This window comes from Garra rufa, chromosome 8 (assembly GCF_049309525.1).
Source record: "Garra rufa chromosome 8, GarRuf1.0, whole genome shotgun sequence".
NCBI lineage: Eukaryota > Metazoa > Chordata > Actinopteri > Cypriniformes > Cyprinidae > Garra > Garra rufa.
Window position 1 is genome coordinate 30,922,885 of NC_133368.1, and position 25,865 is coordinate 30,948,749.

Here is a 25,865-nt window from a genome sequence, read left to right on the forward strand (position 1 = left end):
GTGGACTTTTACCTACTACAGTTGTTTTTAAAGGTCCCATATTGTACACATTTCTGGAGGTTTATTTAAGTTGTTGATGTCCTTAAGAATATATATTTGCGGTATAAGTGCCAAAATCCATCTCAATGTATATTTTCACAGCTCCTTTTTTAGGAGCTCTGTCAAAAACAGGTCGATTATTGCCCATCTAATTAATATTCATGAGCCTCTCTTCTTATTGGCCTGTTGTTTTCTGAGTGACGCACAGCCAGGCCAACCACAGGTAACTACGGACATGTATGCTTTAGCCGAGCCCAGAGCCATAGAGAGAGTCTAGATTGCTGATACTCAACAGGATATTTCAGAATGATCATTAATGTTTTTTCTTTTTCAAACACCAAATGCAGTAAGCTACATAACTGTTGCTTTAGTAAAGCCCCTTTCACAATGCGCGCTGATTCTGGAAAATTACAGAACGAGCGCTGTGTGAACAAAAGCCAGAACCATAAAGGCAGTGTTGTAGTGATGATGCACGTTATCATGCGACTCTTCGCAACGAAAAAATACGTGCAAAGTGGGATGAAGCGGCGATCGGGCAGAGCCAGCTCCTCACTGTCAGCGCTGAAGCACAGTTTGTTCAGGTTAGTTTCAGTTTAGTGAAACGTATGCGTCGCATTACATCTCACATCCAAACGTCACATGTCTTTATGGGTTGTGTGTAAAGCACGCACAGATTCCGGAAAACAACTGTGAATGAACCAAATCAAACAACTCCGGAACAAATCATGGGACACATTATCCGTGTATTTACCGGAATCGCTGAGTGAAAGAGGCTGAAGTTGACGTGCCTCTGGTCTCTATTCACGTTGTTCTGAAGCCTGTGCAATGATGTACTTTCGACATCTGTCGACTGAACAGGGTTTTCTCGACTTGTTTTCGTGTTGTTGTTGCTTAGCAAAGTTGTGGACACTATATTGTCTGGGTTTGACAAAATGAGGGTGGGACGTGATTGGTGCTGGGGTGGTGACTGAAGGCGGTGACTGAGTAGATCAGACGTCACATCTGTACGGAAGTCACAGCGGCTCGTGAAAATGAACAGCTACTTTAAGCAGGCTGTGTGCACTTTACTGTGGATTGACTGTTTTGAAACTCATATGGTAGTTACATAGCCCCTAGTCCTCAGTTATCATGAAAAAAGCCAGGAAATTTCGATTTTGACAATATGGGACCTTTAATACACTCATGGTGGACTTACAAATTTCCCAATGCAGCGTTTTGTGAGTACATACCCTATTTACACTACTGTAGAAGTTTGGTAAGATTACTTGCACGTTTAGTGGTGCAATTTACGAGATACATCACATGTACCATGTACGGCTGTAGCAAGCCATTCGACAAGCCCGAATATCTCCGTCAATGTTCGACTAAGGTAAAAAAAAAAAAAAACTTTGGATGGGGCATTTAGATGGGCTTCGGAGTGCATAGCAATGTAGTCAAATATACTCCGAACCATCGCTTTAATTCTGCAATCATTTGCCCACCCTTACGTTGTTCCAAACCTGTATGTCTGTGAAACACAAATACATTTTGAAGAACATTGGCGTCCAAACAATATTAGACCCCATCTTTTATGGCATGATTTTTTTTATTGTTTTTTAAAACCCACATAAATATTCCCGCATTCTAAAAAATAGCTCAAAATGATTATGATCAATAATACCAACCTTTATAAAGCTTTTCTAATCCTTCCTTTGAATATGGAGCTCTGCAGTAGATTACAGCAGCTGCCAAAAAATCCCCCTACAATGGTCAATTTTAGTTAGGAAATTGAAAAGCATATGTGTTTTCGGATTGCTTCATCAGCAATAACACAACAAACACTGGAGTTCTGGAGTGTTTATCCTCTGGACTGCACCTTCTCCTCTTTTTTTCCATAGGGAACATGTACAGCCAAATGTATTGAGGGACTTGGGGAGGGCAATCAAGAAGTGTTTTAATTTGAGCTTATTTCTGGCAGGGAACAAACTGAGGCCAACGACAGAGGGTGGGGTAGAGGTGACCTCGCCTCCTCCCCCTGGAGTGACGTACTAATTTTGAAGCATAGCGGTGATCTACGGCCGTTCCCGCTGCCTTCCCTTGGCGCTTGAGAAAGGGCGGCAGGATCAACCGACGATTAGCCACGCTGCCATTTTTAATTTAAAGAAAATGACTTTGAGTTTTATTAGCGGTGTAGAAAACCTTGTGCAACAGAATTACAGAGGACAGCGAATAAACTTTTGTTCAAAACCTAATGGATTTTAAATAACGGTGCAGGTTTGCGGTTCCCAGGCGAAGTTCATATGCTGCCCATGTCCTGATTCAGGTACAACCTTGAATCTTGCTATATTGGTTGAGTTAGAGGTCTCTGAAGCAAAGAAAGTGTCGTACAGACATGTAACCGCTCACTGCTATTGATTATGTCACTCAGGAATAACAACACCTTCAGCCTGACAATTAATCACTTTAAATGCAATTGTATAATATGCTTGTGACTATAGTAGGTCAAGCATCTTAATATGTGACTCTGGACCACAAAACCAGTCTTAAGTAGCACGGGTATATTTGTAGCAATAGCCAAAAATGCATTGTATGGGTCAAAATAATAGATTTTTTTCTTTTATGCCAAAAATCATTAGGATATTAAGATGAGGATATCCATGAAGATATTTTGTACATTTCCTACCATACAATTATCAAAACTTAATTTTTGATTAGTAATATGCATTGCTAAGATTTTAATTTGGACAACTTTAAAGGCGATTTTCTCAATATTTAGTTTTTTTTTTTGCACCCTCAGCTTCCCGATTTTCAAATAGTTGTATCTCAACAAAATATCAAACCATACATCAATGAAAAGCTTACTTATTCAGCTTTCATATAATTTATACATCTCAATTAAAAACACTTATGGCTGGTTTTGTGGTCTGTAGTCACATATATAGTATATACTATATATTAAGTGAAAGCACATTTGGTTAAACTGTTTTAGAGGCAAGATCACTAACAGGTCAATTTACATGAAGCTAATTACAACATTTAGTGACCTCTAGTGGTAAAAAGATATAAAATAATGATATCTTTTTAAATATACTTCAAAACAATTTATTCATTTGCTGCAAAGCTGAATTTTCAGCATCATTACTCCAGTCTTTAGTGTCACATGATCCTTCAGAAATCTAATATGCTGATTTATTATTAGAAGTATCAATGTTGGAAACAGTTGTGCTGGCAAATATATTTTTTAGAACCTGATACTTTTTTCAGGAATCTTTCATGAATAAAGTAAAAATCACTTTTTTAAATTTCTATCACTTTATTTATAATATTAACACATCTTTGCTGAATAAAATTATTACTTTCTTTAAAAAAAAAGAAAGAAGACTGACCCCAAAGTTTTGAACAGTAGTGTATATTGTTAGAAAATATTTGTTTAAAATAAATTCTGTTCTTTAATTTTTTATTCATCTAAGAATCCTGAAAAAAGTTTCCAGTTTCCAACATTGATAATAAAGCATATTAGAATGATTTCTGAAGGATCACATGTGACACTAAAGACTGGAGTAATGATGCTTAAAATTCATCTTTAATGTATATTCAAATAGAAAATGTTTTACATCATAATATTTCACATTGCATTTTCTATCAAATAAATGGAGCCTTGATGAGCAAAAGAAATGCCATTTATGTAAAATGCTTCAAATTAAATCAATAAATTATCAGTCTAAACAATTATAAAAGCAAATAACTGACATACGACATTAAGTTTTCCACAAAAATTAATATTAAAGTTTATTTTTCTATATTATACAGCACTGTTTACCTAACTGTGGTTGTGTTAAATGTGCTCTATATTAACTTTTTCAAAGGCCTTAAGCCTTGAGATTTCAATCACACCAAACCAAAAATGATTAACTAATATAAATATTAATAAAAAGTCATCACAAAAATTCAAGGGAAAAACAAATTTTATTCTCTCCTTTATACAAAACATTTCAAAGTTTAACCTAACCTCAGCAGTAATTTGAATCTAATATAGACCTGCAAGCAGCAAATTGTCCAACATAAAATAATTACTCTGTTACATTTTTCCCCCAAACAGAATCATTTACAGAAGCACAGACAGGTAGAGGGCTTTTTTTTGTTTTTTTTTTGCTGCTCTAGTACAATGAAAAACTGCATGACCAACAAAACAAATATAATGATTTGAGATGTGCACAGTGTGAATAAATGCGTATTAAAATGATGAGTGCAAATTAACCACATGATTTGCATGAGAACAACATCATGTGTATATCATGAAAACCGGACGGAGATGAAACATGAAAAAACACAAAAGCCGTTTGTAATGGCGTACCGATACTGAGTTTTCCACTGAACAGTTAATCATTTTCAACACGTCACTGCAGTCCTATACGAACATTTAGTTTTATTGCATTTGTGAAATAATAGTCATAACAACAGTAATAAAAAAGAACAAAAGCCTCCCTTGGTGAAGCATTCTGCTACTGAGAAATGTCAAAGTTACGCATGCTGCTGTCTGAATATTAATATGCATCTGTACAGTGATCTAGAGTACAGCACGTTATGGACTAAACAGAACATCAAAGAAAACATTCCATACATGTATCACAAGACATAGCCTTGTGTAATCATACAATCTAACTTAATGTTTAACAGAGTCTAAGACACTGACACGAATATTACATTTCAAAGCAGTGCAAAACATATGGTAAATGTGACAAGAAAACTCAACGCTGAATCTAAAACACCAACAGAATGTGTGTCATTCCAGATTAATTAGCTATTTTAAAGCAACAGTACGACATCATTTCCGGCCATGTGCACGGATGGCTCAGCATGACCATGTGCATACCTTTACGAGTCCAATATTATAAAAATTCTGTGCTCATAACGGACATCAAATCATAAAATGTCAGATTTTGGTGTAAATTAACTCTCGGGTGCATATCTGTGATTTGGCTGCTTAACAGATACCAAATAGAAATATAGAAATATATATCTTTATAACTTCAATACTTTGCAAATGCATGCCTTTGTACCTGATTAAATAAATGAGAATGCTTTTTCAACAGAAGCTTGTTTATGCCATGAAATAAAAAATAAGGTAACTGCAACTTTTGTCTTCCAATTCAGACTTTTTTTATTGCAACATAAACAAAATATAAACTTGCAATTCTGACTTTTTCTCAGAATTTTCATTTTACATCTCAAAATTCAGACTTTTTCCCCTCTGAATTCTGAGTTTAAATCTCACAATTCTGACTTTAATGACAGATTTCTTTCTGTTATTAGAATTTTAGAATATTAGAATTAGAATTTTTTTTCCAGAATTTTTTCTAACACATGGAATAAGAAATAAAGATAACTGTGACTTTTTATCTCCCAATTCTACGGAGCCTCTGAAGGGATATTTGCGGAAAAAAATTTAAAAAATAAATTCACGTACGCACAAACTGTCGTGTGTGCACGAGAAACTTAAGTGTGCAACATGAATGTTTCATGTGCACATGAGAAACTATTACATGCTCACGAGAAACTATTGCGCACAAACGGGAAAAAAATCACAAGAAAGTACTGGACGCGTACGAGAAACGTTTCGCGTGTGCACAAAAGGCTTTCGCGTGTGCATGAGAAACTATTGCGCGTTCACGAGAAACGTTTAGCGTGCGCACAAAAAACCTTCATGTTCATGAGAAACAATCGTGTGCTCACGAGAAACTATTGCACACAAACGAAAAAAAAAATCACAAGAAAGTACTGCACGCTTACGAGAAACGTTTCGCGTGCGCACGAGAGACTATCGCGTGTGCACGAGAACATTTTGCATGCTCAGGAGAAACTATTACTATAATTTTATATTATCACGTGCGCACAAGAAACTTAACACAAACTTGCATGGTCACAAGAAACATTTCACGTGCACACGAGAAAATTGCACGCTCACAAAAAAAGTTTAGCGCGAGAAACGAGAAACCTTCACGTTTCATGAGAATCTATTGGATGCTCACGAGAAACGTTTAGCGTGCACACGTGATATTATCGTGTGCGCACGAGAAACATTCATGTTTACGAGAAACAATCGCTTGCTCATGAGAATCAATCATGTGCTCACAAGAAACCATTGTGCACAAAACGAAAAAGAAATCACAAGAAAGTACTACACGCTCGCAAGAAACCGTCACGTTCACCAGAAAGTATTGCACGCTCACGAGAAACGTTTAGCGTGCACACAAGAAACTATTGTGTGCTCATGAGAGACTATCGCATGTTCACAAGCAACATTTTGCGTACGCACAAGAAACTATGTTGTACTCACGAGACAACTGTGCACTCAAGAGAAACTTTCTTGTGTGCACGAGAAACAATTGCGCCCTCACGGTAAAAGGTTAGCTTGCACACAGGATATAATCGCATGCGCACAAGAAACCTTCGCGTTTTAAGAGATTCTATTGCATGCTCACGAGAAACGTTTAGCGTGCAAACCTTCACGTTCACAAGAAACCATTGCGCACAACCAAAAAACAATCACAAGAAAGTACTGCAAGTTCACGAAAGACTTTCACGTTTGGTGTGTTCACAAGACAATCGTGCGCTCACAAGAAACTTTTGCGTGTGCACAAGAAACTATTGCACGGTCACAAAAAAATATTTTGCATGCTCACAAGATACTGGCGCAAAATTTTGGACTTCGATTTTAAACCGTGAGCTCGGCAAAAGTTTCTTGTGTGCATGTAATAGAAAGTCGCAACGTATTGTCAAGTATGGTGACCCACACTCGATAATTGGTGCTCTGCACACACACACACACACAGCAGTGAGAAGTAAACAAACACACACACTGTGTGTGTTGCTTCAGCACTTGGGGAGCAATTGGGGGTTCGGTGCCTTGCCCAAGGGCACCTCAGTTTTGGTATTGAAGGTGGAAAGAGCGCTATTCATTCACAATCCCCACCTTCAATTCCTGCCGGTGTGGGAATCGAACCGGCAACCTTCGGGTTACAAGCCCCACTCTCTTACCATTAGGGCCATGACTGCCCACGATAGTGTCTTGTACACAACGCAATTGTTTCTTGTGAGCATGTGACAGTTCCTCGTATGTGCGCGAAAGTCTTTTTTTTTTTGTCTCTTCAGGGGCTCTATACAATTCTGACTTTTCATCTTGCAACGGCGCGCTTATAGCTCACAATTAAGACTTTTCTTCTCAGAATTGTGAGTTCATGGCTGAAATTCTGAGGAAAAAATATCCAAATTATAAGAAATAAACTCAAAACTGTAATGGAAAGAGTCCAAATTTTGAGATAAGAAGTTGCAATGACCATTTATTTATTTATCCCTTGGCAGAGCATGCTTCCATAATTTCCTGTAGTAAGACTGTGAAAGAAAATGTTCCTTCAAGTGCATGATTACATATTCTCATGTAAAAAAGACCATGCGATTGGAAAATGGCAAGAAAGGTAAACTAGAGTTTGAATAATAAATCACGTTGAAGCAGTTACATTCAACTTTCAGCCTCGATACCACATTTTACACATTTAAATGTGGAGGATGAAATACATATTGATTGCAGACTGAAAAAGTTCAGATTTTGGATAAAAGGGGAACTTAACCTCGGCTTGGTCGCAATCTTTAGGAAAAATTGGGAACCGTTTAGAGCTTAATCAGAGGGCTTCAGTACTGGAAATAAATTGCTTAACTATAGCAACACAACACTGACAGTTTTGGGTGAGAATTGAAGTGTGTAATTTCTGCGCCACTAGCGGCAACAAACAAAATTGCGAAAATAATGACTTCAATCATTCCCCCGTCTGTTTGAATGGATGTCAAACGATGAAATGCCTCAGCACACTGACTAAACAGGTTTTGTGTGGAAACATAACAAATTGAGTGCCTTGCCGCTAATCTTCAACATGCATGGCATGACATATTAATTTTGGAGGGAGACAAGTCATTTTTTGTAACATCTACAAAAAAATGAATTTCTCAACAGGTATTTACAACACAGCAGATGAGATTTACGGCACCGCACATTCATTTTTAAGGTGTCCAGACTTGAAAAGCACTTTAATGCGTCAAGATCTTTATATAATTGCCTAATGAGATGCATGTACCGTACCAACCCAGAGCGAATTCATATTTATTACAACATCTCATGCCAGTCAGGCCGCTTAAAGAAACAGATCATTTTGTGTCGTAGAAATTACACATATCTTCTAGTAAAAGGTGTCAATAGGAGGATAAAATAATGGGAAAGAATTTGTATGCATCATTAATAGTGTACACAGGCTGTCTTAATAATAATTAATCACAGCAAAACATGCAACATAAATAGCTTCAACAAAAGTCAATCAAATTTTGCATGTGTGAAACATTATTAGTAAGGCTACATCAGCAGGAGGAGACACACTCATGGGTATCAGTTATAGTAATAAAAACAGTGGCCTTAACTAAAGCTAAACAACTGTTCTAAAGCAACAATCATGTTTAAGAGCAGACCAGGGTGCTAAATCTGCCATCATTTTTGAAAGTCTGGCCAAAACCCATAAACATTCCAGAGCCCGAGATACAAATAGACTGACTTATCATTGAAGAGTGTCCTAGGGAAAATAATCAAGCGCTCTGTTGTATTGGGATGTTTCTTGAAAGCTGTCAGTGGAGAATGACCTCTTAGTCTCGTCTAACACAGGCAGAGCTTGTGCATGTCTTTTCAGTTCGACTGACAAGTGTGATTTCGGAGAGCAATATGGAAAACACTGTCAGAAACGAAGCGTGGAGCTGGACGCATAAGGGCAGGGTCCAAAATGAACTCACCAACTGCCAAGTCTGAGTGAAATTGGATCGAAGTTGAATAAGATTGTAATACGAAATCAGGGCCTCATTTTTAAAGACACGTATAATGATTTTAAATGTGAACAATTTCCAAAACTGCAATTCAAAAGTTTGGGATCAGTAAGATTTCTAATGTTTTTTGAAGAAAATATAATAAAATAATAAAAATATTATTACAGTTTAAAACCATGCTATTCTATTTGAATATATTTTAAAATATAAGTTATTTCTTTTATAAAAAGCTGAATTTTCATCAGCCATTACTTCAGTCTTCTGTGTCACATGATCCTTCAGAAATCATTTTAATATGCTGATTTATTATTTTGGTAACAGTTGTGCTGCTTAATATTTTGTTGGAACCTGTGATTCTTTTTTCAGGATTCTTTGATGAATACAAAGTTAAAACAGCATTTATTCAAAATAGAAATCCTTTCTAACAATAGAAGTCTTTGCCATTTCTTTTTTAGCAACTTAAAAGTGTTAATTTCTTTCAAAAAAAGAAAAGAATAAGAATTTACTGACCACAAGCTTTTAAATGCTAGTTTGTATTATTACAAAAAGATTTCTATTTTAAATAAATGTTGTTCTTTTTAACTTTATATTTATTAAAGAATCTTGAAAAAAAGTATCACAGGTTCCAACAAAATATTAAGCAGCACAACTGTTTTTAACATTGAAAATAAATCAGCATATTAGAATGATTTCTGAAGGATCATGTGACACTGAAGACTGGAGTAATGATGCTGAAAATTCAGCTTTTCATCACAAGAAAAAATTCTATTTGAAAGCATATTAAAATAGAAAACCACTATTTTAAATTCCAATAATATTTCACAATATTACTGTTTTTTTAATCAAGTAAAAACAGCCTTGATGAGCAGAAAAGACATCTTTAAAAAACATTAAAAATCTTACTGATCCCAAACTTGTTGAAACAATGTTGGATTATTTTAATTAATGGAATATTAAAAAACTTTGCATGCTCTGGCATACGCATAAAAACATTTTCACATCAGGTTTTGCCTTTATGAATTCCGATTTGTCGCTTACGTTTGACATAGAATAAAATTCTTGGAATTTAGGATCAAATCTGATCATTAATGTATTTTACAAAGAAGACCCTGGTGCGGATCCTAAAAATAAAAACATTTTCAAACTAGTTTTTGCCTTTATAAATTCCAATTTGTTCCTCACGTTTGACACAGGATGAAATCCATGGAAATCAGGATCAAATCTGATTGTAATTGCATTTTAATACATTAGACCTTGGTGTGGATCTCAAATAAAAACATTTCACATTAGTTTTTGCCTTTATAAATCCCAATTTGTTCCTCATGTTTGACATGGGATGAAATTTATGGAAGCCAGGATCAAATCTGATTGTAATTGCATTTTAATACATTAGACCTTGGTGTGGATCTCAAATAAAAACATTTCACATTAGTTTTTGCCTTTATAAATCCCAATTTGTTCCTCATGTTTGACATAGGATGAAATTTATGGAAGCCAGGATCAAATCTGATAGTAAGTGCACTTTATAATGAGGTGTGGATCCCAAAAATAAAAACATTTTCATGTTAGTTTTTGTCTTTATAAATCCTGATGGATCCATTGAATTTAAAATCAAATATGAAATCAAATAAGCACATTTATAATCGAGGCCCGTGGTTCAGAATCTTAAAAATAATGCAAAACACATTTTCTTGACAGTTAAAAAATATTAATCCAAAATGTTCAGGAGTGGCAAAAAGTTAATTCTGGACCCTTCATGAGAGTTTACCATACTCACACAAAGAGAGAGCGTATGGTAGAGGAGCATGGGGTAGATTTCATTATCAGCACATCTGTATTCACTTCCAAAGGAATAAAGCCCCTGTATTTCTCATACTACTGCAAAAACACGTCGCATATAAAAATATCCTATAAATAATTTGGCTGTAATATATTCAATTACTTAAACTTAGATTGTGGGCTGAATTGAAATGGATCAGCATGCCGTAAAGCTGTGAGCACGGTTTATACATCCTCGTATCGTTTGTTTCCTCACTGATTTTCTTCTTCCGCTCGGTTCTGAAAGTGAATACAAGAAGCTAATAATGGATTCTCTGTGTTACTCGGCATGCCACGATGACAGATGCAAAACAAATCGTACAGGCGTGGTGCAAACATTCCAACTCCATCAGTTTGTTTCATTATTCATGTATGAGATGCACTGTTGTAAGGTACCCGGTGAGCAAAGCCCTGGAGCAAAGCACAGGACCGCTGTTTCAAAAATGACAAACTCAACGTGGCCTAATGAAAGATTGGAAAGTGGAGGATTTCATTGGCTTTGCTGTACCACACCCACAGAATAAACGCGAATTCACAGTGAAAGCGTTGGCAAAACAGGACACCGGTGACGTGAGGTACTAGAGAGTCAAAAAAATAAAGTGTCTTTTAAAAGAATTGTAAGAAGGTAATAATTAAAGGAGCACAACAAAGGTTGAGTAGGAGGAACATCAAACTGAGATTGTAAATATGTGCACATTATAGAATAGAAATGAGTCAAAAATACTGAAAATACAGGACAGCAAAAGTACAGAGAGAAAACAAACTAGGTGCAATGCCATTGGCTCAAGGGTCATGTGATGCAGTGAAGGATCATGGGTAGAAATTAGAGAGTGCCCATTCCAGTGACCTCAGACGTCAGCCTAGAATAGTTAAGGGAAGAGGAAAAAGGGAAGGGGGAAGGAAAAGATAGAAAAAAATAGATAACATAAAATAATTCTGAAAGCATTTGACACTTCTGTACAAGAATGATCGCTTTTTCCGCCTCGTTGCGCTCCACGGCGAGTAGTAAGCATGCATAACTGTCGATTCGGTTAAGCTGAAAACAATCAAATGTAAAAATAAAATCTCTTCCGCTTCTAAAGAAACACAGTTTCCAACCTCTCCTCGATTCTGACATGCGTTACAACATCTGCATCACATCACTAGCTCCTTGCCAACAGCATTGCTAGAAAATGCTATTGGATGCAATGCGCTTTTTACATTTTTTAAATCTTTACTGTCAATCTAATCTAGTAATAATAAATAAATATATAACAAGACCCAAGCATTCAGCATGCTAAAATACTACACTAAAACACTGCATAACATGAACAAATCAAACTAAATTTTTTTTCCTTTTTTTTGATGTCAGTAGTCTGCCTACTGTACATGAATGTAGCTACTGATGAAGTTGACCATGGGGTTTAAGGGAAAGGTTGGTGCATTCTAAGGAATGATTTTATATATAACGCTTATTGGGAATCAGCTGCTGATAGCTTCAGATAATGAAAGCAGTTTGGGGCTTCAGGATGTAGTCATTGATGAGGGGTCATTCCACATGGCGGCCACGTCTCTGAACCTGCCATCAGAACCGTGGGAAAGCAATATGCATTAGTATCGCCCCGGCCGCTAGCCTGCAAGCCTCAACATCACACACAAGAACAGATTTAGAGGGCCTGTGGCTAAACATCTCTGCTTCCCCAAACACACTCTCTGTACACAGTGTGAAGATCCTATCTGAGCTGCTTTTAAGAAACTGTGTTGAGTTAGAACACCATAAAAATGTTATGTGACTGCAGTTTGGAGGGAAATGGAAAAGGGCTCACCTTGCGTTGATGAGGTACTGGGCAAGGCTGATGTTGGCGGGGGTTCCTGTAATAGTGATCTGGCGCTCTGATGACCCTTCCATGGCATTAGCTATTTTGATCTGCGCTCCAGACATCTGACGGATCTCGTTGATTTTGGTTCCCTGGCGCCCGATTATGCAGCCTATTAGCTGGGAAGAAAGCGGAAAGGCTCTTAAAGGACGGTCAAAAAGAAAAGGCTGTGTAACAGAAAGTAAGTTTTTTTTGTACTATTTGCAACTGAAAGATTTATGTTATTTTTAAAATCCACATTGTTTTATACATATTTTTGACTATGGGGTGTGCCATTATTTTGATGACATGACGGTTGCACTCTGTAAGCTACTGTTGCTACCTGTTGTTATTTTTACCTCTACACAACTCGACCTGTTGTTATAAAGCTGCAGTGTTATTATATTTGTTTTTATTTTTGAGCCAAATCTCAAAATTGTCTTATGGTGTGACTGTCTCCAGCATAGTTCAATAAATTGCAACTTTTATAAATAAAAAATAAAAGCATAAAAATGTTAATAAATACCTCTGGCATAACCGTAGAGCTATCTATTTGTGATCCTGGACCACAAAACCAGTGTCAATTTTTTGAAGCTGAGATTTATACATCACCTGAAAGCTTTCCATTGATGTATGGTTTGTTAGAAAAGGACAATATTTTGGCTGAGATACAACTATTTGAATATCTGGAGTCTGAGGGTGCCAAATAATCAAAATATTGAGAAAATCACATTTAAAGTTGTCCAAATGAGGTTCTTAGCAATGCATATCACTACTCAAAAAAGTTTATATACAGTCAAGCCCGAAATCATTCATACCCCAGGCAAATTCTGACTTAAAAGTTACTTTTATTCAACCAGCAAGTTTTTTTTTATATATATAAGATGATGTACAAGATCATATCAAAAAATATTTCTCAGCTTTTATTTACATTTGAACAAAAAGTGGCATGGCCAAAATTATTCATACCCTTATTAATAATCAATAGAAAAGCCTTTATTGGCTATTACAGCAATCAAACGCTTCCTATTATTGCTGATCAGCATTTTGCATGTGTCCACTTTTATTTTTGCCCATTCATCTTTAGTAATGAGCTCCAACTCTTTCAGGTTGGAGGGTCTCCTTGCCATCACCCTGATCTTTAGCTCCCTCCACAGATTCTCAATTGGATTTAAGTCAAGACTATGGCTGGGCCACTGCAAAACGTTAATGTTTTTGTCTGCTAACCATTTCTTCACCACGTTTGCTGTGTGTTTTGTGTCGTTGTCATGTTGAATTGTCCACTGGTGCCCAAGGCCAAGTTTCTCTGCAGACTGCCTGATGTTGTTGTTGAGAATTTTAATGTATTGCTCCTTTTTCATGGTGCCGTTTACTGTGATTAGATTCCCTGGTCCACCTGCTGAAAAACACCCCCAAAACATTAGGTTCCCACCACCATGTTTGACAGTGGGGATGGTGTTCTTAGGGTTGAAGGCTTCTCCTTTTTTTACGCCAAATGAAGGCTACATCATTGTGGCCAAACAATTAAATTTTTGTTTCATATGACCATAAAACAGAAGACCAGAAGTCTTCTTTTTTTTGTCCAGATGAGCATTTACAAAGGCCAAGAGGGCTTTTGTGTGCCTTATCTGGAGAAATGGTGTCCTCCTTGGTCTGCGTCCGTGGAACCCAGCGGTGGGCAGTAATTAGGATGCTTTAGAACAGCTTGGACTATTTGGAATGGTATAGAACTTTGGATTTTCCCATAGACTGTGACAGTGTGCAAAGGGTATGAATAATTTTGGAAATGCCACTTTTTGTTCAAATGTAAATAAAAGCTGAGAAATATTTTTTTCCACAATGATGCCTCTTGTACACCGTCTTATTATCTTTTGGGAGAAGACTGTGTCATTTCTGGTCAAAAAAAAAAAACTTACTGGTTGAATAAAAGTAACTTTAAGTCAGAATTTGCCAGAGGTATTAATCATTTTGGCTTGACTGTATATTTATGGTAGGCAATTTACAAAATATCTTCATGGAACATGTCCTTTATTTAATATCTTAATAACTTTTGGCATAAAAAATACTCAATAATTTTGAGCCATACAATGTATTTTTGTGGTTTGTGGTTTGTGGTCACATTTTAGTAAAAAATGTTTTCATTTTTTTCATCCATATATTTCTGAAAGTGTAGCAACTTGATACATTTTGTCTCTGAAAAACCATGTCCTCTGGTGTGACACCATATCCTGATTTTAAATCAGCCAATTCCATAGACAACTTTAATTAGATGAAGGACACAATTAATGGTCGTTACTGAAGCCCCCTGTGAAGCAAGGTCATTAATTCACACAAAAAGCTGAAACGTCCTATATGGTGCGACAGATAATGTCTACCAGTGTGACGCCTGTACTGTCACACCACAGGACAAAGATGTCACACCAGATAACAAGGTCTCTTCAAAAAGCATTTTAAATAAATATGATTTGTTTAACCTTTTTATTCTCTTTTGATAATTTTCAGTGTTCTTAAATGTTAAACTCAGGGGCACCATAGAAGTCCATTATATGGAGAGAAATCCTAATATGTTTTCCTTAAAAACCATAATTTCCTTACCACTGAAGAAAAAAGACATGAACATCTTGAATGACATGGGGGTGAGTACATTATCTGTAAATTTTTGTTCTGAAAGTGAACTACTCCTTTAACACGTGCAACCATTTCACGTCATTGAAACAATGGCACCCCCCATAGTCCAAAATATATATAAAACAATGTGAATTTTTAAAACGTAAATCTTCCATGGGTTTTCTACTACATATTTCAGTTACATTATATTAAGCTATATAAGTCTTAATACTGAAAAATAATCTGTAGGGTTAATAATTTTAAATTATTTTAAAAATAGATTTTCGACTTACTTTGACTTCGACTTAGAATTGTTCTTAAAAAAAAAAAAAAAGGTCCTGACTCCACATCAGACACATATTCTCAAATAAAATCTGAAATGTACTTCTGTCACCAGTTAGGATTTTCTGACTGGCAGTCAAAACGAAACATCAATCTTTATACTCACATCATTGGGAATGGTGAGTTCATGAGTACTGGCCGGGGGACTGGCATCCAGACCTGGATCACAGAGCAGAGGGAAGCTCGAGAGACAGCCTAGGATAAACAGCACTACATACACATACTGGAAAGTGTCAACACTTAGTGTGAGCTTTAAAAGACCGGTGGCCTTAAATGGACCAGGTGCAGAGTGCGAGGAACTCTTAGTCCTCCTGAGGCTTTTTTATAAAGGTCTTTTTCACCTTAAACTAACATAAATATCTCTAGAGGTTCTCACATCTTGTTTTCTGTCAAGGCAAACTTTCCTATGTCCTTGGTCTAACACAAATGTGTATTAGATATATGTTTGATATATGTGTGAATAGCAAAGCATGTTCTACGCAGCATACGGCATTGGGTTTGCCCTTAGTAATAGCTTATCAAGATGAATATGTAATGAATGGCTTGATGGAAGATGTGTTGTGGTCTGTAAAATCAAAACACTGATATGCTTCTCTTACACCAGTTTCTGAAGGGCAGGAAAGAATACATTGTGTGTCATTGGTAATTCCTTTCGAGCATAAAATTCTACACCATTAGTCCCCTGGATGTGACAATGTTGCATAAGCAGGAAAACTTCACTATCTTTTATCCCAGGTCTTAGCAGTACAGAACTTGGCACTTCATAAAAAGTTGACAAAAAAAAAAAAAAAAGAACAAAACAATGCAAGGTGAGTTTTTTTTAAAAAGTTGAACCTAAAGTTCAAACAAGTAGAAAATAAATAAGGAAAGAAATAATGGGTAGGAAGAATGAAACAATTAATGGATATTAAAAAAAATAAAACACTAAAAAAATAATATAAAAACGAAAAAATAAAAGACTAAAAAAACAATTAAAATAAAGTGCTGAGAATAAATAAAAACAATAAAATAAAACAAAACAAAATAAATAAAACAAACTAAATAACAATTAAAATAAACCCTAAAAATAAATATACACTAACCAATAAAAAGCCTAAAAAGTGTTACAAAACAACAAAAAAATGTAAATAACACTAAAAATAAAAAAGCACTAAAAAACAAAACACTAACAAAAAAAAATAAAAACCCTAACAATTCAAATAAACCAAATATTAACAGATTAAAGACTAACAAATAAAATAAAATACAAAACTCACTAACAAATAATGTAAAACATTAAATAAAATAAAAAAACACTAGCAAGTAAAATAAAAACTAAATTAATTCAAATAAAACACTGAAACAAATAAATCACAAATAAATAAAAAACCTAATCAATAAAAAACAATTAACACTAAAAATAAAAAAGAACTAAAAACTAAAACACTAACAAATAAAATAAAAATCCATAACAAGTAGAACAAACATGAACAAATAAAAGACTAATAAATAAAATAAAAAACACTAACAAAAAAGATAAAACATTGATAAAACACTTGCAAGCAAAATAAAACTCACTAACAAATAACAAAAAAAAATAATAATAAAAAAACACTAGCAAGTAAAATAAAACACTAACAAATAAATAAAATAAAATCACTAAAAATAAACAAACAAAAACTTAAACACTAACAAATAAAATAAAAACTAAATTAATTCAAATAAAACAATAAAATAAATAAATCACAAATAAATAAAAAACCTAATTAGTAAAAAAAACTATTAAATAACACTAAAAATAAAAAGCACTAAAAACTAAAACACTAACAAATAAAATTAAAATCCCTAACAAGTAGAACAAAACAAAAATGAAAAAAATGAAAGACTAATAAATAAAATAAAAACTCTAACAAAAAAGATAAAACATTAATAAAACACTTGCAAATAAAAAAAGATAAAATCCCCAAAAAACACTAAAAAATAAAATGCTAACAAACAAAAACAATTAAAGATAAAACACTAAAACTAAATAAACACAAAAAACACTAACAAATCAAATAAAAACGAAAAACACAAAAATAAAAATAGTACTAAAAAACACTAACAAATCAAATAAAAACCCTAACAAGTAAACATTAACTAATAAAAGACTAATAAATAAAATAAAAAACACTAACAAAAAAGATAAAACATTAATAAATAAAATAAACACTTAAATTAAGTCAAATAAAACACTAACAAGTAAAAAATAAATTAAAATTAAAAACAAGTAACAGATTTTTTTTTTTTTTTTTAAAGAAACATGACCAAAAAATAAATAATAAAAATAAATAATGGGAAAAAAAAATTCACAAAGTGAAGAGCAACCACCACGGGCATGTCATGATGCTTGACATGGAACGAGAAGGAAAGAGAGAGAGAAAGACGAAGAGAGAGCGTCTCTACAGGTACAAAGAGAAGGAAACTTCAAAAGGGCTCGTGGGTACGTACCAGGGAAAGCAGGGGTGGTCTGTCCGAGGGGGGTAAAGGGGGTTTGCTGCATAGCCAACTGGTGGAGCTTGGTCAACTGCTGAGGGTTTGGAGGGACAGTAGAGCTAAGAGGTTATTGTTATAAGACAGGTCACACCAAGAAATCAAGAAACTAAACTAGAACAAAGAGACAAAGAGGATAAGAAGCCATGACACACTGTGGTGGAAGAAGAGCAAAAGAGAAAGCTGAAGAGATAGAAACTTTAGTAGGACTTGGCCTGTCTTGGTGGGTTAACCTCATGTGATCGCTAACTAGATCTTTGAAAAGCCCTGTCTTTTTGCTAATAAGCCCCAAATTTGCTAATAAATCATATTAATTAACAATGTTTTTAAAAAGTCACATTATGATTTTAATATTAATAATTTAATATTATTAAAATTTATGACCATATTTTACAGTGCTTTAAAAAACGGACCAACTGGAACCAAGGGGGGCGGAGTTTAACAAAGGGTAAACTAGACTCAGCATTTGACATTCTTATGATGTACTCAATTTTTTCTTGTTTTAAGATCAAAGGGGAGTGTAGCTTATGCTTTTATGTAACCTAAATAGCTCAACAGAGTCTAAACGCATTAGAAGCTGACGTTATTGAGGACAATTTGTCGCCTGAACCACGAGTGAACTGTTATCCATCAGAGATAAAAACACGTAAGTGCGCGGGTAACCTTCAGAGGACACACAAGCCTATTTTACAAACAGTTTTTGAAGCACAGCAGACTTGCGCTGGGCGTTGTTGTGCACACCCTTTAAATCTGAGTTTAAAGCAGGTTGAAAGGGATGTCCAACCTTGACTTGAGTTATTGCAGTGTCAGCAGAAGCGTCTCTAAGAATCAATCACTGCCAATCCTAAATGAAAAGAACTAACACATGGCACCTCTCCTTCTCTCTGATAGATATTCATTCAGATTATCGCTGAGGAAAACACAGCTATCAGGATTAAAGAATCATCTGGATTGGATTGTGAGCGCGCTTTCAGTTTGATAAGGGCAGTGGTTCTGAAACTGTGGGATGTGTAATTATGCTGTTGTAGGTGGAAAATACAAATTCATTTGATCAAAAATACACTAAAAGCAGTAATATTGTGAAATGTTACAATTTATACAACAGTTCTTTCTGGTCTTCGAATCTGATTAGCTGAGTGGAGTGTGATATTCCAGTGATAACAGAGCTCCATCTGTTTCACCATTTGTATCACATTGCTTGCAGTATTCCTCACAGCAAGTGACATGATGGAATAATAAGTTTTTTTGTCCCGCAATGTACTTTTTGGACTTTAAATATGTGGTTTGTTAATAAAAAATAACATCTTTTGAAAAATTTGCTTTGATGTTTTCGGAGCTGTGGGCTCCAGGGTGTCGCCAGCCGTTCAGTGTTAATGAACCCACGAGAGCAGCCTTACCTCGGCTAGATCTTCTGGAATTTGCCACTGGCTCTGATGTTTCTATAGTGGTTAAACATAAGATGTAATTTGTTTTGGCTAAATCTAATGAGCACTCTTTGATCTCATTAATCAAAATCGTATCGTGTTACATTTTATGTTACTTTAATTCTGTATAGAGCGCTGCCTTTGTACTTTTGACTGAATTAGCAACTTTTATGATGGCTGTTGTTTACTAAACATTATTCAATAAAAATATTTTATATAAATAACAGTAGTATTTAATACTATTATTTAGTATTGGGAGATGGTGTATAGTAGTCAACATTTGAAGTGGATCAAAACCTTTCATCAAAGTTGTCCTAAAACCAAAACAAGACCCTTTCTTGTTTTAGGACAACTTTGATGAACTTTTCTGATCCACTTCAAATGATGATTATATATACATTCATATACATATACGTTCGTGATGGTGATTAGTTTCATTGTTCCGGCATTAGATGGTGACAAACTTTTTCATCAGTCAGCAGTAAAGGCTTGTTTTGAAAGGTTGTAAACAATTAAGCTATTTGTAATTACAACAACACCTTGTAAGACGCATCCATAAATGCCCTGAGCAGCGCTGTCATCGGAAATCACGATAGTATGATAAAGATTTTTTTTTTTTTGAATATGAGATTAAGCTGAAGAATGAATGCTGTATAAGATGCAGGTAATCACGCTAACTCAGTCCATCTCTCTCATAATACTCTACATAGTGAGCTTTTTTTTTAACAGCGATACTAAAAGCTTTCAATGAAACAACAACATTCCTTCGTAAAAAGTTCTAAAGTAACGTTTTCTAATTAGTAACAGTGGTTTGGGCTTTGGGCTGTGAATCCATGGCGGAAGGAAGTAGGTCTGCACAAAAGAAGGTTTTTAAAAACACTCCATTGTTGATCTAATGTATTTACACACTCGTGCCATCGAACTGTTGAATAAACGTAATATCACACTTGTAGCCATGCAATATGGGCAAGGATGTTATTTGGCAGTACAGTTTCTAGGTGAGAATGTGCTTCTTTAGACTTCAAAAATTTTAGATTTTAAATTTTTTTTTTTTTTTTTTGCTTCAATGTTTTCCGAGATCTGAGCTCCAGGGTGTCGACAGCCACTCAGCGTTATTGAACCCACCAAGAGCAGCCTTACCTCGGCTAGATCTTCTGGAATTTGCCCCTGGCTCTGATGTCTTCATAGTGGTTAAACATGAGATGTAATTTGTTCTGGGTAAATCTAACAAGCACTCTTTGATCTCAATCTATTTTTTTCAGAGCAAATTGTTTTGGCTGAGGGGCATAATCTCATCATGTTATATTTTATGTAACTTTAATGCTGTATATCAGAGCATTGCCTTTGTACTTTTGACTGAATGTATGTATGTAAGAGTTGAATCTGAGATCTGGAAAAAAAACTCAAAGAGCTTGGCTACTTGGCGGTGCTATAAGAGTAAAAAAACTTAAAAACAGCCATTACTACAAACCCCTTTGTCCTATCGACGCACGGTCTTGATTCAAAGTGCCACAAGTGGCTTAACGGACACTTGCATATCTCAAAAAACAGGGCTAAAACAATTAGACAAGGTTAATGGAGATTGGAACAAAACTTAGTGGGCCTGTTTGACTCACGGCTCTAAAGGTCTGTGAGAATTTTGAAAGAAATCAGCCACTGGGGGGCAATATCACATTTTTCAAGGGTGCAAACGATTTTATGTTGTGCAGTTTTTCCAGTGGTGGAATGTAACGAAGTATTTGTACTTCGTTACTGTACTTAAGTAAATTTTTACGTATCTATACTTTACTTAAGTAAAAAAAATAATGCATACTTTTACTTTTACTCAAGTAGATTTTTCAGCAATTATCTGTACTTTGTACTCAACTCCACTACATTATTAAAATGCGTGTAGTTACATCCTTCCGAATCTTGCATAAAAATTTTTTGGTCGACTGACGTTTTGGCGTTGATGGCCAATGCACGTTGAAACAGATCGGAGATCTGATTGGTCAAAGAACTCAAGCCGAAAAATAGTGAGCGCGCGTTTTGAAACAACACAAGCGGAACTGATGTAAATCGAAGAAAAGGACACCAAATATCAAACATGGATGAAGAGCCAACAATGTCGACTGAGCTTGAGCCTGTGCCCTGTATCTCTGATTCTGAGAGACACCCCTGGCCTTATTTAAGCAAGTTATTTGAATTTAAAGGTTCAAAGAATGACTCCTGGCGTTTTCAATGTGTCAAGTGCCTACCTCAGCGCAAAGAATTGTTAGCGTTTAAAAACTCCCCTTCAAATTTGAAGAAACATATAGAGGTAAGACATGCAATGCTAGTTATTAGTATTTAAGTTACTAACTTGCTATGACATGGTGCTGTGACTGTTATAGAAAAACGGATGTCAACATAACAAAAATATCACACCAGTATAATATTTGTTTCAAACATTTTACTTAAAAAAATACTTTAAAGTAAATTTAAAAGTATGTACTTAGGACTTTTACTTAAGTAAGATGTTGATATAGTAATTATACTTTTACTTAAGTATATATTTTGCAGGGTAGTTGTACTTTTACTTAAGTACTAAACTTAAGTACTTCCTCCACCACTGAGTTTTTCACACATATGCATGGTATTCATATCATATGATAGACCTCCTCATTTCAAACAACTTTGCCTCTAGAACCACTGCTGTCAATCAAACTGTTTGTTAAATGATTGAGAAAAAGTATAAAAACCCACTTTTGCGAACTAGTCTCAGGCTTTTCGCACTGGAAAAACACTGCAGTGCAATACTCTGTACTCTCTAGGTCAATAAAGTCATTACTATCAAAAAATTTTAAAATTGTCCCTTTGTGAAACTATAAAGGGGTTGTTTAGAAATATATATCCAAAAGCCTATAAAACTTCATGAAAACTTCAGGAAAAATTCTCGAAAACTTCACATAACTTTCTAGGCACATGCGACAGGTGATTTTAAACTAGTATGCAACGTTTTAGGGAGCTGGCACCATAATAGTCACAAACGTTAAAATAAATCATATTTCAATGGCAAATTACCTGTATTTGCCAAAATGCTTTTAAAATCATTGATTTAGGTGGTTACAGGCTTGCTAAATGTAATATCTTTGTATCTATGTAATATCTTTTTTCATATGTGCTTAAATGCCCTAAAGCGCTTGAACCCCGGTAATCGTGAGTCTTGCATGTAATTCTATTTGAAGCATCTAGAAAATGAAAAATACTGTCATTTCCTCCAACAGGCCAAGTCCTTAGAAGTTTTGTTTACATTTCGGAGGGCTGAGGTTGAGAATATTTTCAGATTGCAATACGACAAAAAAATTACACATCAGAAACGTCATATTAATATTACTGCTTAATATTAATAGAGAGGTCCACGCTGAAAACTACATAGCCATGCAGACTGCTGACAGTGCTAGGAGGGAAGAGGGTGGATGGCTGGGGACTCACATCTGGGTGTGGAATGGCATATTGTCCCTGAATTGTGTAGGCCTGTGAAAATGGAGAGAAAGAAAAGAAAAATCGAATCAATATTTTTTACAAGGCTGCAGGGCCCATTAAACACAAGAAATAACTGATTCATAACTGCTAAAGGAGCTATTAATATTTTACAGGAACATTTGGTTTCAAAAGCTGAATTTTCTTTCATATTTTATGTGAATAATTTTTATGACTAGTTATACGGTAATATTATTCAGCACTTTAAATAATTGAGACTTTTCTACACAAATTTTTAACACTCCTGGCTTTTTGACTGCAAGTGCACACTATGTTTGAAATATATATTTAATACCGTCTTCAAATAACAAGGATGTTCACACCTTAAATAGGTAAATATACCCGACAACAATCTATTTATGAACCATCTGAATAGATGAATACATAACATCCTTCACCAAGTGTTCTACAGTACATAAAATCCCAAACCTCTTTTTTATGCAGTATCATATTTTAAAAAATAAGAGATAAAAGACATCAATTTAAAGTGTCACAGTGATAATCATGTATTTCATGTAAAAGCTGTGATGTGCCATGTTGAATGAAGTGCCTGTGAATGAGTTACGTTAAAAAAGATGTTGAGAGCTTTATTAAAGGATATTATTATTCATCAAAGGAATGTTAGATTAGTGGAAAAAAATATTACAAACACATTGTGTTTTGTGTTGGTTAGCGTATGAGTGGGGATGACTTTGAAAAATCATGTCTGACAGCATATCCCTTCAATATTTATAACTTGACATTTCAAGAATATTGGAATCTCAGATTAATGCAAATCCAGGTCAACAAACTCGATCAGAGTTTCGTACACACATCTTGTGATGTTACACTTCAAGCTTCGAAAATATTAAAAGGATATGATATTTGCTCTGAGAGGGAGGAGTTTATTTTGCAATAAGAGTGAACAAAATCCATCTAGAATTAAAACACACTCAAATAAGCCAAAATGCATTCATTGCCATGCAAAGGTGAAATGTGAATTTTTTTATTTTTTAGTTTAATGCTAAAAGATAATCTCTCTAACTTTTTATTATACAAAGATGACTATAAGGCTCATAAAAGTTGATATCCCGAACCACTTCCGAAAATGTATTCTGTTTGTTAGAATGGCCCAATATGTCAATTAAAAAAAGACTTAAGAAAAATAAGATTATTTAATATGCAATAATAGATTTGTCCTCATTTATTGACTTTTAAATTGCATGAATTTGTGTAGAGCTTTTCACTCTTTTTCAATATCATTCCAAATGCTTTTGTAACCCCTTCACACCCGGGTCCTACAGCACTCGCTCCGAGCAGGTCTCGAACCCGGGTCTCCGGCACGGGAGGCGGACGCACTAACAAGGAGGCTAAAAGGCTGCAACCTCTAGCGTCGGTCGCTAGTGCGTCTCTTGAGATCGAGGAGTGAGGTTTACCCGCACAGCTCCTACTAGCTGGCCTCCGTTACACTTTCATGCTTTCTCTTTGTAAGGTAGCTTGTAATGAGACAAAAAGTTGAAGCACTTAAAATCAAAATGCACATAATTGCACACAAATGCATGTAAGTGAATTTAAAGTGAATTAAACTAATAACTAAAAAAAAGCTTTTATAATGCATTACCACACTACAAAGAAAACAACATGAAAAATGCATTTATTTCGTTTTCATATTTGCTTAAAATTCACTTTTTGGATGGCAGTAAAAGCCAGTGCTGCTGCACTGAAATACGTTTTGGCAGAATCTCCTTATTGAGTCCCGATCTGAACTCTCATTGACAATCTAAAGCTCCTCTCTCTCTGCAGGCATTTCCCTGGTTAGGATGGTGTGACAACATGCGAGTGAGAAGGTGAGAAAACCTGAGTGAACTAACAGGCAGTGGCTGGTGCTGCAGTAAAAGGCTGAGGTTGGCTGCGGACGCCGCCAGCGGGTCGGCTCTTACCTGGCCACCTGAAAAAATGACGGGGGTGGAGGCGGGCTTTGGGCGGTAGGGAATGGTGGCACCTTTCGGTGGGGACTAGGAGAGGGGAAAAGGTAAGAGGCAGAAACAGCATTAGACCAGGAAACAGGTGTAGACAGGTGTGCATAGTGGAGTGTTTGTGTGGTAAAGTTGTACAAAAACAAAGTCAGACAGGAGCACAGATGTTGTGAGACCCCGGCGCTTGAAGATTTGTATTCTCTAGGCTGTGTGTTGTGAAGCTCAAACAGCCTACTCTACAAAAGAAAATCCATTAAAAAGGAAGGTTGTCAAAAGCCAAGCTGAAATATCAAAGTACTGTAGCAAAAAGTCAACAGAGTAAGTGCCCAGAATGGAATGCTGGCTGACTTTTACTAAACATGTTGAAGTACGCCGTTTAAAAGCTAGGGGTTGGTAAGTATTTTTTTGTTTTTTGAAAGCAAAATATGCTCACGAAGGCTGCATTTATTTGATTAAAAATACTGTAAAAACAGTTGTAATGTGAAATATCATTATAGTTTAAAATAACTGTTTTCTATTTTAATATATTTTCAAATGTAATTTATTCCTGTGATGTCAAAGCTGAACTTTCAGCATCAATACTCAAGTCTTCAATGTCACATGGTCCTCTAAAAACATAAGTATAATAATGTTCTGACCTGGGCTGCATTTCCCATAAGCATCGTAAGCCTAAGTACATCATAGACCCATTGAAACCAATGGAGCTACGATCAATTTAGGCTTACGATGCTTTTGGGAAACGCAGCCCTGAATAAGATATTTCACATAAAGACTTTGCATATAGTCCACAAGAGAAAATAATAGTTGAATTTATAAAAACTACTCTGTTCAAAAGTATACATACATTTAATGCTTAAAACTGTGTTATTATCTGAATGATCCACAGCTGTTTTTTTTTTTTTCTTTTCCTTTTTTGTTTAGCGATAGTCGTTCATGAGTCCCTTGTTTGTCCTGAACAGTTAAACTGCCTGCTGTTCTTCAGAAAAAATCCTTCA

At 35.3% G+C, this 25,865-nt stretch overlaps 1 protein-coding gene across 1 annotated transcript in view; it reads right to left on the reverse strand.

The window, feature by feature from the left end:
• Nucleotides 1-3,965: 3,965 nt before the first annotated feature.
• The window catches only part of pcbp3 (poly(rC) binding protein 3), a 29,199-nt gene continuing 7,299 nt past the window's right edge, over nucleotides 3,966-25,865 (reverse strand). Inside the window, exons 7-12 of the mRNA XM_073845378.1 lie at nucleotides 24,766-24,909; nucleotides 22,868-22,909; nucleotides 17,949-18,024; nucleotides 15,586-15,638; nucleotides 12,501-12,670; nucleotides 3,966-11,555 (exon numbers count right to left, since the gene is read on the reverse strand). Of these exons, the coding sequence (XP_073701479.1) occupies nucleotides 11,519-11,555; nucleotides 12,501-12,670; nucleotides 15,586-15,638; nucleotides 17,949-18,024; nucleotides 22,868-22,909; nucleotides 24,766-24,909 (522 nt within the window). The 3' untranslated portion in view covers nucleotides 3,966-11,518. The remainder of the gene's footprint in view (nucleotides 11,556-12,500; nucleotides 12,671-15,585; nucleotides 15,639-17,948; nucleotides 18,025-22,867; nucleotides 22,910-24,765; nucleotides 24,910-25,865) is intronic.